This window comes from Hippopotamus amphibius, chromosome 3 (genome assembly GCF_030028045.1).
Source record: "Hippopotamus amphibius kiboko isolate mHipAmp2 chromosome 3, mHipAmp2.hap2, whole genome shotgun sequence".
NCBI classification, from domain to species: domain Eukaryota; kingdom Metazoa; phylum Chordata; class Mammalia; order Artiodactyla; family Hippopotamidae; genus Hippopotamus; species Hippopotamus amphibius.
Genome location: NC_080188.1, coordinates 89,293,979 through 89,306,837, shown reverse-complemented (window position 1 = coordinate 89,306,837; position 12,859 = coordinate 89,293,979). Strand labels below are relative to the sequence as shown.

Below are 12,859 nucleotides of genomic sequence, written 5' to 3'. Positions count from 1 at the left end.
GTGTGTGCAGTTTTTGATAACCTATGGACTAATGCAATCCCAACACAATCTAAGCTATGAATCGAGTCTACCAAATAGACTTATAAACCAGTTTGGTGAATTAATCATAAGATATATGAATGATGAAATATTATCTAAGGGATAAATGAATACCAACTACTGAAAAATAATAATGTTAATAATAACAAATATTAAACACTCCAGCCAGAGACTGTTAAAGAAGACTGTTAAATATACACAAATATGTTTAACCTTCACAACCATGTGAGGTTGGTAATATTACCATAGTCACCCATGGTAAAATTTTAAAAATCCCTGATAAAAACAGAAGAATATGGTGAAACAGAGCTCAATTTATTTATTCTGAGATTGTGACCTTTCTGTTGCAGGAAGGGAGACCCCTTGCAGGGCCCGAGAGTGGGCTCTTGTCTAACACTCGGAAATGAATCTTCCGAGGAGACACGTGTGCTGACAAAGCAGGAGACTTATTGGGAAGGAGCTCCAGGGTGGAGAGCAGGAGGGTGAGGGAACCCAGGAGGACTGCTCTGCCACGCAGCTCGCAGTCTCGGGTTCTATGGTGATGGGATCAGCTTCTGGGTTGTCTCTGGACAGTCATTCTGACCCAGGGTCCTTCCTGGTGGCACGCACATCACTCAGCCAAGGAGGATTCCAGCGAGGAAGGATTCCGGGAGATTGGTAGGACATGTGGACTGCCGTCTCTCCTTTTGACCTTTCCCTTATTCTTCTGCTTGGTGGTGGCTTGTTAGTTCCATGTTCTTTACCAGCATTTCCTGTCGTGAAATAACTCATGCAAAGTGTTACTGTCTTTGCCTGGCCAGGGCAGAGAGTTTCAGTCAGTGTTTCCCCTAACATTTCTATTTTTATAATATAAAAATGTCCATTCTTTTATGAAATGAGACTAGTGGAAAGAAAGTTTATATTCACTTTAACACGCTGACATGGCAAAATAAATAGGTGACAAATCAATTTCAGGACTCCAGAGTTTTATGATTTTTAAAAAGTCCCTGAAATCCAAAAGCCTGAGACCCACTGAAGTTAAGTAACCTGCCCAGGAGCATAAAGCAGTCTGTGGTCTGGACAGCAAAGTCCAGGGTCATAATCCCCAGGTTAGATAAAGGAAATACACTAAGTAAACTCAAAATGACTACTCTGTGAATACACTTAAAGATACAAATGTGCAACTAACAAAGGAAAACAGGCATCCCACAATATATCAAGTGGGGACAAAGACTTTTAAAGTGAAATGATTTTACCATGCTGCCCCTCCCTTCCCCGCCCCCCACCCCCACCCCCACCCCAGGCTTCCTCTAACTGATGTAGATTTAAACCATACCAGAGAAAACGGAATCAAGATAGGAATTCTCACCCATTGCAACTTAAGTCTCAGATGACACTGGGTTTGGAGATTCACATTCGGGGATAAATAACTTGTGGGTCTCTGCATACACTGTCTGCCTCTAAAAGAGTCTGTGTTTTCCCAAACTGAAGGCGCAGGGCAGGGCTTGATAACGTCTGCCCCTAAAGCTCGCCCCTCAGTCTGTCCCAGCTCTACAGAAGTAAGGGGATCCAACACGCATGAGGACTAGAAGAAACTGAAATGAAGTCAAATTCTTCTCCTCCTCAATTCTTGGCATTTCATGCTACTGTATTTCAATTTCTTTAACTCATGAGTTTTTAAAACTCATCTCTAGTTGTTTGAAAAATGCATAAATTTGATCAAGCAGTTTCTTAATACCAAACAATGTAACTTTGCCAAATATTTCTAACAATCCGACCAAGAATTTTGTAACAAATTTGAGTGTGCTTAAAAGAAAATGGAGTTTGCAAGACTCTATCATGTAGCTTAGGGAAGAATTCAGAAATGTACTGCCTTGAAGACTTCAAATAGTTCCTTATATCCAGAACAACTGGATGGATGTTAAGTAGCATGAGTCAACACCTACACATCTTCACTTTTTTTTTAAATAAGATTTTAGTTACTTCAAAGGCTGGCCAGCTCTTTTCTTTTTCACTTGTGCCCTCAAATGCAATTTATTATGGAAAACAACAAACAGGAAAAAAAATTACATTAAAATACAGAAAACAAGTGGTATTTATCTTTATAACTGAAAATAGTAAATACCTCCCAGCTTACGTTTTATTTGTGGCTATCTCAAATGTTAGGGCCCACATTTTTTAATCCAATCTTCCAGCACCAATTTCAGTTACAGGGAAAAAAAAATACACAGCATACAAAAACAGTATGTGTTCTCCAGTATTTACCACACACAGAGAAAGAACAGTAGGTGCTTTTGGGGGTGGGCAGTGGCTTTATAATTGAAAGGCAAAGGTATTTATATATGTATATGCCTTTACATTTCAATTTTCCATTTATACACACACACACACACACACACACACACACACACATATAAGGAAAAAAGATTTGCAGAGCTATTTCTATCCCGAACTGACTTTAATGAAACCCTGCACACACAGCTTAGGAGGTCTTACCATCTGCAGCTGTAACAGTGTCTCCCCCCAGCCTCCTTCAACACTCCCTGCCAGCCCTTCCCTCCCCGCCACCCCCTCACTCTACCAAAAGTGACAATTTAAAGACTTTCTAGGTTCACAGGAAAGGAAAAGGAGAGGGACCCTACAAACCTGATTTCACCTAGACTGACTTCCTTAAACTATTACAATTTCTTTTCTACTGTGCTTCATGTGCATGGAATATTTTATCTCCTACACATTTTAATACCAAATACTCTAATTTACTTGCATTTAGGGTCATGAAACCTTCACAACTGGTAAAATACACTGCATTTTTAAAATCTACAAAAATCAAGTAGGAATAAAGGTGAATAAATTTTAGCTCTTCTGGTCCATTTATTTATAAGCACATGCATGCATGTGTGTGCGTGTATGCGTGCGTGTGTGCGTGTATGCATGTGTGCGTGCGTGCGTGTGTGCGTGCATATGTATTTTAAACTCCCTCTACTACATCGCTTCAGAAATGTCACTAATAGCCCAACGTACACAAAATATTTAGCTGAAAGATACTGAGCTCTTTGTTAAGATTAAATCTGGAAAAAGATTATTTTCAAAAATAATTTGGTAGCCCCTTGTCAGTTACCATAAAATTCCAAAAGCTGTTTTTTGTTTTTTACTTTTAATTTTGAAATAACTTTAGACTGAAAGAAGTTATTTAAAAAAGAAAGAAAAAAGTAGTTCAGAGATCCTATAGACTCTTCATCCAGTCTGCCACAATTCACCATCTTAAATAACCACAGTAAAACTATCTATTCAAATTTCATCAGTTGTCCCCATGTTTACTTTCTGGTCCAGGACCTAACCAGAATCCCACAGCTCATTTGGTTATCATGCTTCCTTAGGCTCCTCCAATCTGTGACTCTCCTTTAGCACTTCATCCTTTCATAACCTGGACACTTTTGAGTACTAGCCACTTTGCAGTGCCCCAAAATTTGAGTTTGTTTAGTGTTTTTTGACACTTAAATTGAAGGGTTTTCTAGTAAGAACATCACTTCAGATGTGCCCTTCTTGGTGCACGGTGATGTAGCTATGCCTTGTGATCTAACTTCAATCACCCAGTTAATTTCGTGTCTGCTGTTTCTCTTCATAATTAATCTTGTGGGGGAGACACATACTCTGACACCTGACAGATATACTCATCACACGCTCACCCACTAATTCTGGCATCTACTGATTCTCGCTGGCAACAATTATCACTGTGAGGTTTGCCTACTGGTGATTTTCCATTTCCATCATACCTTCTCCATTTTTAATTGGAATTCTACCATAACAAAGAGCTGTCTCTTCTCCCCTATTTATTTCTTTGATCATTTATTTATATTGGCATGAGCTCATGGATTTTTTTTCCCTTGAGGTTATAATCCTTCTTTATTTTGTTGTTTAAATTGTCCCACTGGGACTCCTTTGTAAATACATTCATTAGACTTCCTTCTGAATTGTAAAATGCCACTTCAGTTGGGGAAGATCAGGTAATTTCTTTGAATGAGGGATCATAGATGGTAAGACTACCTTTATCGTTTACATTATGAACAAGAAAAAAAAATTTATAGAAAAAAACTATATATATTGAAACATCCCAAATGTGTTGTACTCTTACAACTCTTGCTCATTCAAGACCTGACGATCTTTGGTCTTTATTTTATACATATTATTATCGAATTTTCTCAACACTGTCATTGTTTAAATCCACTTTACCTTGTGCCACACCCATCCCAAAATAATTCTGGTATTTCAAGAACACAGCCCAAACCATTGAGAGACAATAGTAGCTAAATTCATTTTAGCCAAAAGGTAAGAAGCCTTAATTATACTGAGTGAAAAAGGCCAATCCAAAGGGTCAAATAGTCTATGATTTCATTTACATAACACTCTTGAAATAACAAAATTATAGCAATAGAGAAGAGATTAGTCCTCCCAAGTGGTAGGGTTGGGGAGTAACTGTATCTATACAAAGGCAACAAGAAGAATTCTTGTGGTGACGGAATTCTTCTGCTTCTAGACTTTATCGATGTCAATATCCTCGCTGTGATATTATACCACAGTTTTGTAAGATATCTGTAATGGGAAAAACTGGGTAAAAGGTACACAGGATCTCTGCATTATTTCTTATAATTGCGTGTGAATCTACAATTATCTCAAACCAAAAAAAAAATTTGTTTTACAAGATAATGAGTTTCAGCTAGAGCGCGAATACTCAGGAGAGATAAGATAATTGCCATCACGCCCCAATCCTTCAGATCCACTGATTGCCGGCTGGCTTCTAGGAAAGTAACTATCAGGCCTCCCTAGAATAACCCGCCGACGGCTAATTCTTCTTCAGGGTCTTTTCTTTTCGGGTTAGCTTTTATGTTGGGAGGAACAAATGCCACTGGTTGAGAACAGAAAGCTGCCAAGTGTCCGTAAGTGTTGGTCTGTCAACAGTTAACCAGCAGTTAACAGGCTCAACATGTAAGCTCTGATTTCAATTCATTTAGCTCATATTAAATATCTGAGAAGTTCTAAACTTCCACAAGTGATAATTCTCAATGTGTAGAAGGCAAGTAATGAGAACTGTAGCAAGAGGGAAGAGGGTTTTAGTTCCAATGACAAAACAAGGTCCCTGTTCAAGGCACACCAACCCCTCCAAAACAGTTTTTATTGCCTCATGGAGGTGAAAGCACAGAAATGGTGGTGCCAAGAGAATCTAAAACACAAAGACTAAACCTCCCACTCTACAAAACCTAACCTGACACCACCAACTACCCCGACTGACTGAAAAAGAACACATTTGAAAACGGCAAGAAACATATTTCATAACAGTGCAGTAAGTCCTGGTTAGTTAGCATGTGAGACCAGAGGTGGTTTTTGTCCTGAAAAGATAAAAATCCTAACAGTCAAAATGATGTGCCAATCAGCTTACTCTCCCCCCACAAAGGCTGACATTATAACCACTGAACATATTTTTACTGACTATATATATTCGCGCTCTGACAAAGCTACAGAAAACCAATTATATGTACTGCAAGTTGCTGTTCCTTCCTAATTACAATGGTAATCTATCTAAATAAAAAATGATGCAGGGGAATAAGGAACTGCCCTCACAAACTCGCTACAATCGTTACCTTGTGCCATCACAAGTCAACTGTAAGCTTAAATTCAGATGCTCCTCAACTCTTCCAAAGGATGGAACGCTTGGAAATCACACTGTCATCACAGATTAGGAAATACTAACATACTTAGCATAATGACATGAGAAATTAGCTACTTCATATCAGATTCCAGAATGGAAATGGGGAAGACATCAAAGTTTAAGGAAAAATAGTACAAGTTAAAAAAAAAAAAAAACTTAAAAATAAAAAAAAAATTATATTCAACAATTTGGATTTTTTTCCTACGAACTAAGAAATGCTGTGATTAGGCTGCACTGGTGTAAACGCGTGCACAGCATGACATGCTGAGCAGGGGCTATGAATGTGCACACGTGCAGCCAGCCTGTCCGGCACAGTGGACATCTCCACTGTGACACTCGCGCTCTCAACCATCTCCAGCCTGGAAAGCAGACCTCTGCCTTTAACAGAACTCCTGTCTCCTCCCACTCTCTGTAAACCACAAGCTGCGACAGGACATGTAGAGTCACTTTCCATCCACCACTCGATCCCCTGGCTCCAGGCACACTGAACAAAGGTCCACACGTATTTTCTTGCAACCTCGTGTGCTGCTTATATGACCATGGGTTAGTCTGGAAAGTCCTTCATAGCCCTTTGGTCCACTGGTGGGCGAATGCCTACTCCCCCTAAGGCTTAACACACACTCACCCAGAAGTCCCCAGCCTTGGCAGTGCTGGCCTAGAACAGCTGTTACAGCACTAATGAATCACTTCCTACCTATGACACAACAGACTGGTGAGTTACTTGAGGGACAGACATCTCATTTCATCTGTGAGTCCCCAAGGTCTGGTAAATAATAGGTACGGCATTAAAATCAGGCACTGCACTCAACAGTAAGTGTACGTTCTTCCACTTCATCCACAAAACAACCTTATCCACATTTTAAGATGAGGAAACTGTTACCAAAAATGGGGTAAGGAGAGGGAACAGCTCATATAATACAGATAGCAAGGAACTATCACCAGGGTCCACATGTCCATATCTCTTTACACTAGTCTACATCAACGTTCTCTGAGGTAATTGCAATTCCTTTTCACTACCTATAAAACTTACAAAATAAGTAACAAAGCTAAAAAAAAAAAGTTTTTAAATGAGTCAAGAAGGCATAGTCTTCCTGTGTTTTGAAAAAGTTACTGTACTTTATTTGAAATAGCTTATTTATGTTGGAAGCACATGCCACTATTACTGTATGTAATATGACTTTATAAGACTTGAATTTCAAACACCACCCAAGACAGACCTTATTGTGTTCATTGAACTCCCCCCAAAACCCACCTGGATAAAGTTTTTTCAGGCCAACAGTAAATTTTTTTAAAAAAAGAACAGACTTGTGGTTTCAAGGGGGAGGGGAGTGGGGGAGGGATGGATTGGGCATTTGGGATTAGTAGATGCAAATCATTTTATATAGAATGGATAAGCTAGTAAGGTCCTAGTGTGTATCACAGGGAACTATATTCAATATCCTATGATAAATCATAATGGAGAAGAATTTTAAAAAAAGAATTTATATATGTTTAACTGAATCACTTCGCTGTACAGCAGAAATTAACACAACATTGTAAATCAACTATACTTCAATTTAAAAAGAAAAAGAAGAAGCATGGCTAGTTTTCATAAATAAACTAAAATGATAGTGACAGGAGGTTATAGCTGGTTTTGCTTTTTTTACATCCTTTCTTGAGAGGAAGAAAACTGCAACAAGTTGCCAATCAGGAAGTCCTCTTAATTTTTAATTTTGGGTTTTTGTTTTGGGGTTTTGGGGTTTTTTGTTTTGTTTTGTTTTGTTTTTTTGAGTGTCTGTGAAAGCCCAGGGTCTGGGAAGGACTGTGTTAAACCAGCCTCTACAAAGCAGTGCAGTTGAGAGATTCATTTTGAACCTCAGCCAAGATATGCAAAGCTAATTATGGAACTGTTAATTACCAAATGTTTAAAAGGTTATTGGAAGGCGACTAAGTTTCCATCAACATTGCAAAAGAACATTAATAATTTTTACCATAAATTTAAGTCCTCACTTGTTCAGACCCACATGCTAATAAGTTTGAAATTGGTTTCTTCAGTAATAAATATGTATCTTTTTAACCTGCAAATTCAAATATCATTGTTATGAAAGCTAAATGCTTGTAGCCAAACAGTCATTCCTTTGTGAGACATGCTTTTCAAAAGGCACCCAGATCATTTAGTTGTGTTTTAAGAACAAAAACTACTTAATGGACAATTTATTACCAGAGCCCCCAAATGAGCCAAAATATAATCAAAGTATAAGTTGTCAGATGAAAATAAAAGACTGCTCATAATCAATGCTAAAAAAGAGATGCAAAATTTATCTGTCATAGACACAGTTCTTCCACTAGATTTGAAAGTTAAATAGTCGCCAGAGATACTCTTTTGTGCAGATTCTCATAATTTAAAGCTCTCTGGGCTAAAGGCACTTTTTCAGCCCTGTCATTATGACTCAAGACATATTCTACTGAGTGACTTTTTGCACAGAATTAAGTCTTATACCGTTATGAAGTCTCCAATGAAAAATTCATGAATTAACAACTAAATCAAAAGCTGTAACAGCAAAAAAAAAAAAATCAGTAGTGAAGAACAAAGTAATATTACTAACTAGGAAGGGATGAGGCAGGAGCTGTTTTACACAAACTATTTTAAAAAGTAACTTTTACAACTAGCTAAAAACATGTTAAATCTTTTAAGCAGAAAAAATAATTCTACAATAGACGTTTCACTTGAAAAACTAAAAACAGGCATTTAAACTCTCTACGTAAGCAATCTGAAAGGGTCTGAACTCAGTTAATAAAATAGTTTAGAAAAATCATTCTACTGTTTAAAGCCTTGCGGGGTGGGGGGGGGGGTGGCAGTTTGTAATTTATGTCTTTCACTTCACTAAATTGCTTAGGTGATCAAGCTTCCCATGTAAGTGAGTAAAGACATAAACCCAAATAGTTTAATAAAGCAATTACTTAAGATTCCTGTTTTTCAACAGAGGTGCACTGAAACATATTAATAGAACGTTTAGTGTTCCTTATTTTCAAGGAGGTTTGTTATTGAGAATACACTGCCCAGCTGACTAGGACTTAGCCACTTTCCAGACACACAATATGGGACACACCACTGGAGTAAAGACAGCTTTTCTCCTCCTCTCAGAAAACATCAGGTGAAATTGTGACAGCCCCTTAAATCTGAATATGCGAGATTTGGCTAAAAATTCAAGTGACAATTTGGTTTGTTTCTCCTTACCAGTCCCCCTCTAGTGACGTGCCTAAATAAATGGGAAAATGGGTTCCCATTTTCCAGGTGGGTGTAAAAAGCTTCCTAATTTCATAATACTTTTCAAAGTCCCTGTGTTTGAACTGAGGCTCTCCCCCACCCCCCAGATTCTCTTCGAGCAAACTTCTTAGCTAACTTTCTAGGCTACACGAGTGACAGCATGATTACCTCTAGGCAATTGATTGACCTAGTACAAAACTATGTCTTCTCAGGGTTTGGGAGACAAACTGGGTTGGCAGGTTTAAAAAAAAAAAGAAATTTAACAAAAGATATTTATATATGTTTCTCTTTTCTTTTAAAGCATCTTTTGCCTGCCATAAGAATCATACAGACTCCTCCACCAAATCTATCCTGAGAAACAGGAGGAAGCATGACAGTAAAACTTTCCTAATTCATATCTGTCTGTCCATATCAAATGTATTTAATAACTTTGCTTTTATATCACAAAATTCTAACTCTCCAGCAGTCAAGAGAAAAGACAGTACAGAAAAACGTCCAGCCCTTGCATTCACAAAGCACTCAACAGAAAAGGCACCTGCTATTAAAACTTTTTTTTTTACTTTTGAGTAAATTTCAAACTTTTAGAAAATAATTATTTTTGACAAGCCAGGTAAAGGTGGAAAACATTCACATTTCCAACTATTTTCTCTTTAAAATAGTAAGTAAACATGGAGGTCTGCATTAGTAATAACCAAACAACCATCAGTGTTAATAGGGTGGACACTTATGAATGCTCAAAATGTTTGGTAGGTTTCTCTAGGGTGACTTGCTCTATGAAGGTCTGGTGGGGGGAAATGTGCTGCTTTCAGGCTGTCAGTGAAGCTTTCACATTGTGGTGTTAGTAACAACTGGCCCACTTCTGACTGGGGCCAAGTTCTATGCTGGTCGGTTTTCTCTCTGTTCTCCACAACTGGCACGGAAACAGGAAAGTTTAACAGTGCATTTCTTTGGCACAATCCACACGCTGTCACAGTGGAGGTTTTGTCTCTTCCAGTCTTGTTCGGTGACTCCTCCCTCCACCCACCTGATAGTAGGTTTTGAGTCACTGCTATTCTAATCAACCAACCAAAGACACCACTTCCCCCTCTCTAATTTCCACTAAAGACCTCTGACATCATCTTCTGACCTGCCTTGCGAGACATGTGTGATTTCACTTTGCACTTCACACACTGAAAGGCATTGAAACATTTCACTGAAATGTGCTTTTCCATCACACTGTGACTGGGAACATGCATTTTCAGATGCATAAGACTGACTAACAACTGTAAAACCAACAGTAGATACGGAAGGCACATGAGAAACAGTGCAACAAGGCCAAAGCAGGACATTCCTTGTTTTTGATAAAGTTATCCTTTGGAAGAGGAACTTTCTGGAGACACTGTGAAATGAATTTTTCCTTGTAAAATTACCACCCATCTTCCACACACTTGGTAAATATATGCACTCTATGATCCCCAGATGTGACAATTCCATCAGAAAAAAATGAAAAACCAAAAACGGTACCAGGTGCCATTCCTGGGCCTTGTCCAAAGGCAGCCAGTGGAAGAGTCTATTTTATTCTCTTCTCCCTGAATTAAATAATGACAATCAACGGCAGAGAAGGAGAGCATTTGGATCTGAACAGATGGCATCCAACACCTAACAAGGAAGCAACTCTTCCAAGCATTAGATCCTAAATGTCTGATGGTCCCAAGGATCAGGAGTGCTTATTTGTCTTAAGACGGTTGGCAGCAGGATCCCCTGTAGTCACCATCCCAACGCTTAGAAGCATGCGTCATTATCCAGTCAGCAACTAAAAGCACAAAAAAAATCAAACCACCACATTTTTATAAAATTTCCTTCTCTACAGTCCAACTTGAGACGACCAGATCCAACAACATCAGCAATTCCTCCACTTAAAGCCAGAGGAAAATAAGCCTGAAGGTAAACGAATGTATAAAGGTTAACAAACTTATCTAATTTTGACAAGGTTGTGCAACACCAAAAGAATCCGCAGCGTGCCCTTCCCGGGGGTGTATCTGAATATGCCTGCTCTGCAGTTCTGTCTGCAATTGAAACTAAAAGCACTAGCCTAGCTATTCAACTTTTTTCCCCCTTCCTTGGAAAGCAGCATCCCATTTTCAAAAGAGCAAAGTTGTAAATATACAAACATCTCAACGTTTTACTTTAGAAGGCCACCACAGGTTTGTGTTCCGCAGAGCCTACAAGTTTCCTCCTACACCTTTGCAAACACCGAAGAACTCTTAAGGTCGAAGGGGCCACAAGCCCGGGGAGGAGGGTAGCCTGCGGCCGGGATGGCAGAAGGGGCCAGCCGACGGGAGATGACGCCCCCCGCCCCGAGACTCACAGGCCCCGCGCCCCGCTGGGAAGAGGGGACGCTCGGGAGAGACCTCCCTGCCCCGCCGGGCAATCGCAGGGGCAGGTCAGTACCGGGAGGGCAGCGAAAAAGAGAAGATCCAGGAGAGGAGAGAATAAAGCCAGGACGGCCAGGGGAAGACTCGGAGATGCGAAGCCACTGGAAGTTGGGGGCCATAAAGGAGGCGCGGGTGCGCGGGGCGAACGGCGTCGGGAGGGGCAGGGGCAGGGAGGGCGCGGGCGACGCGGGGCTCACCTGGGGGGTCCTCTCGGCCGGGTTCTTCATCACCGCCTGGCGGAAGCTGTTATCCACGTAGGACGCCATCTCCCCCCGCGGCCCGGGCCGGGGCCGCTCCGCGCCCTCGGCCGCCTCCTCCCGGCCCAGCGCTGCCGCCGCCGCCTCCGCCCTGCGCGCTCCGCCCGCCCGCCTCGGGCCAACCAGCCAAACCGCGGCGGCGGCGGGGCGGTGGGGTCCGGGGCGCGCGGCGGGGCGGCGGGCGCGCGAGGCCCGAGGGTCCCCGCGGCTCCCGGCGACCCGGGGCTCCCTCTTCCTCCGCCTCCTCCGCTTCCTCCGCGCCGCGCGGCCGGGAAGGCTCCCTCCGGGCCCGGGCTCGACACGCCTCCCCGGCTCCTCTCGGGTACGGCGGCGGCTCCTCCCGGCCCCCGCGGGCCTGAGTTATTTTTAGGGAGTTCGAGCGGCGGAGAGGTGGGAAGGCGGGGACGCACGGGCCTCCTGCTCCTCCGCGCGCAGGGCCGCCCCCTCCTCTCGGGGGCTCGCGTCGCCGCCTGGGGTCTCCGGGAAGCACTCGGGCGCCGCGGCCGCCGTCCGAGGACAGGCTCAGGTCCGGGCGCTGCGAAGCCGGGTCGCCTCGGCTGCCGTCCCCGCCGCGCGGGGGCTCCGTCTACTGCGCTCGGCCGAGCCCCCCGACTGCTGCTACATCCCCTCGGGCCGCCCCGCCGCCGCCGCCCCGGCCGCCGCCGTGCGCTCCGCAGCCGCCGCCTCCCCCCATGGGCGCGCGCGGAGCGGCCAGAGCGCCCCCGGCTGCGCGCTCGGCCCGCTGGCTCTCGGCAACTTTGTTCCCGGTCTGTGGGCGTGGAGGGAAGCGGCCGCGGGCACCTGGTCCGGACTCTCCGCGGCGGGCGTCGCGCACAGCCCCCCGGAGAGTGTTTGGGAAGCGGCGACTCCCCTCCTCTTCCCCGCCTCTTCCTCCTCCTGCGCCTCCGCGCCGCCCCGCCGCTCCTCAGGGAGGAAGCGGCCTCCGGGGCCGGGCGCTTTGTGCTGCAACCATGGTGAGGAGCGAGTGACAGGCCGGCGGCCAGTGGGCGCGCGCCGCGTCGGCGGGGGTGGGGCGTCGCGGCGCCCGGTCCCGCCCCCGCGCCCCCAGCCAGCGCGCCGGCCGCGCCCTCGCTCGCCCAGCGGCACCTTCTGCTGCCCAGGTGAGCCGCGCGCCGGGGCGGTCGGGGATCGCAGCGCCCGGGACGGGCTGGCGGGGATCCCGCACCACCTGGCCTCGGGGAGGCTGCGCGCCCCGGCG

At 43.7% G+C, this 12,859-nt stretch overlaps 1 protein-coding gene across 7 annotated transcripts in view; it reads right to left on the bottom strand.

Moving 5' to 3' along the window:
* Positions 1 to 12,507, bottom strand: part of RAPGEF2 (Rap guanine nucleotide exchange factor 2) — a 252,724-nt gene extending 240,217 nt beyond the window's left edge. For all 7 annotated transcript variants that reach the window (XM_057726290.1, XM_057726289.1, XM_057726283.1 and 4 more), the window contains exon 1: positions 11,581 to 12,507. In XM_057726290.1, coding sequence (XP_057582273.1) covers positions 11,581 to 11,649 — 69 coding nt within the window. In that variant the 5' untranslated portion in view covers positions 11,650 to 12,507. The remainder of the gene's footprint in view (positions 1 to 11,580) is intronic.
* Positions 12,508 to 12,859: the final 352 nt, after the last annotated feature.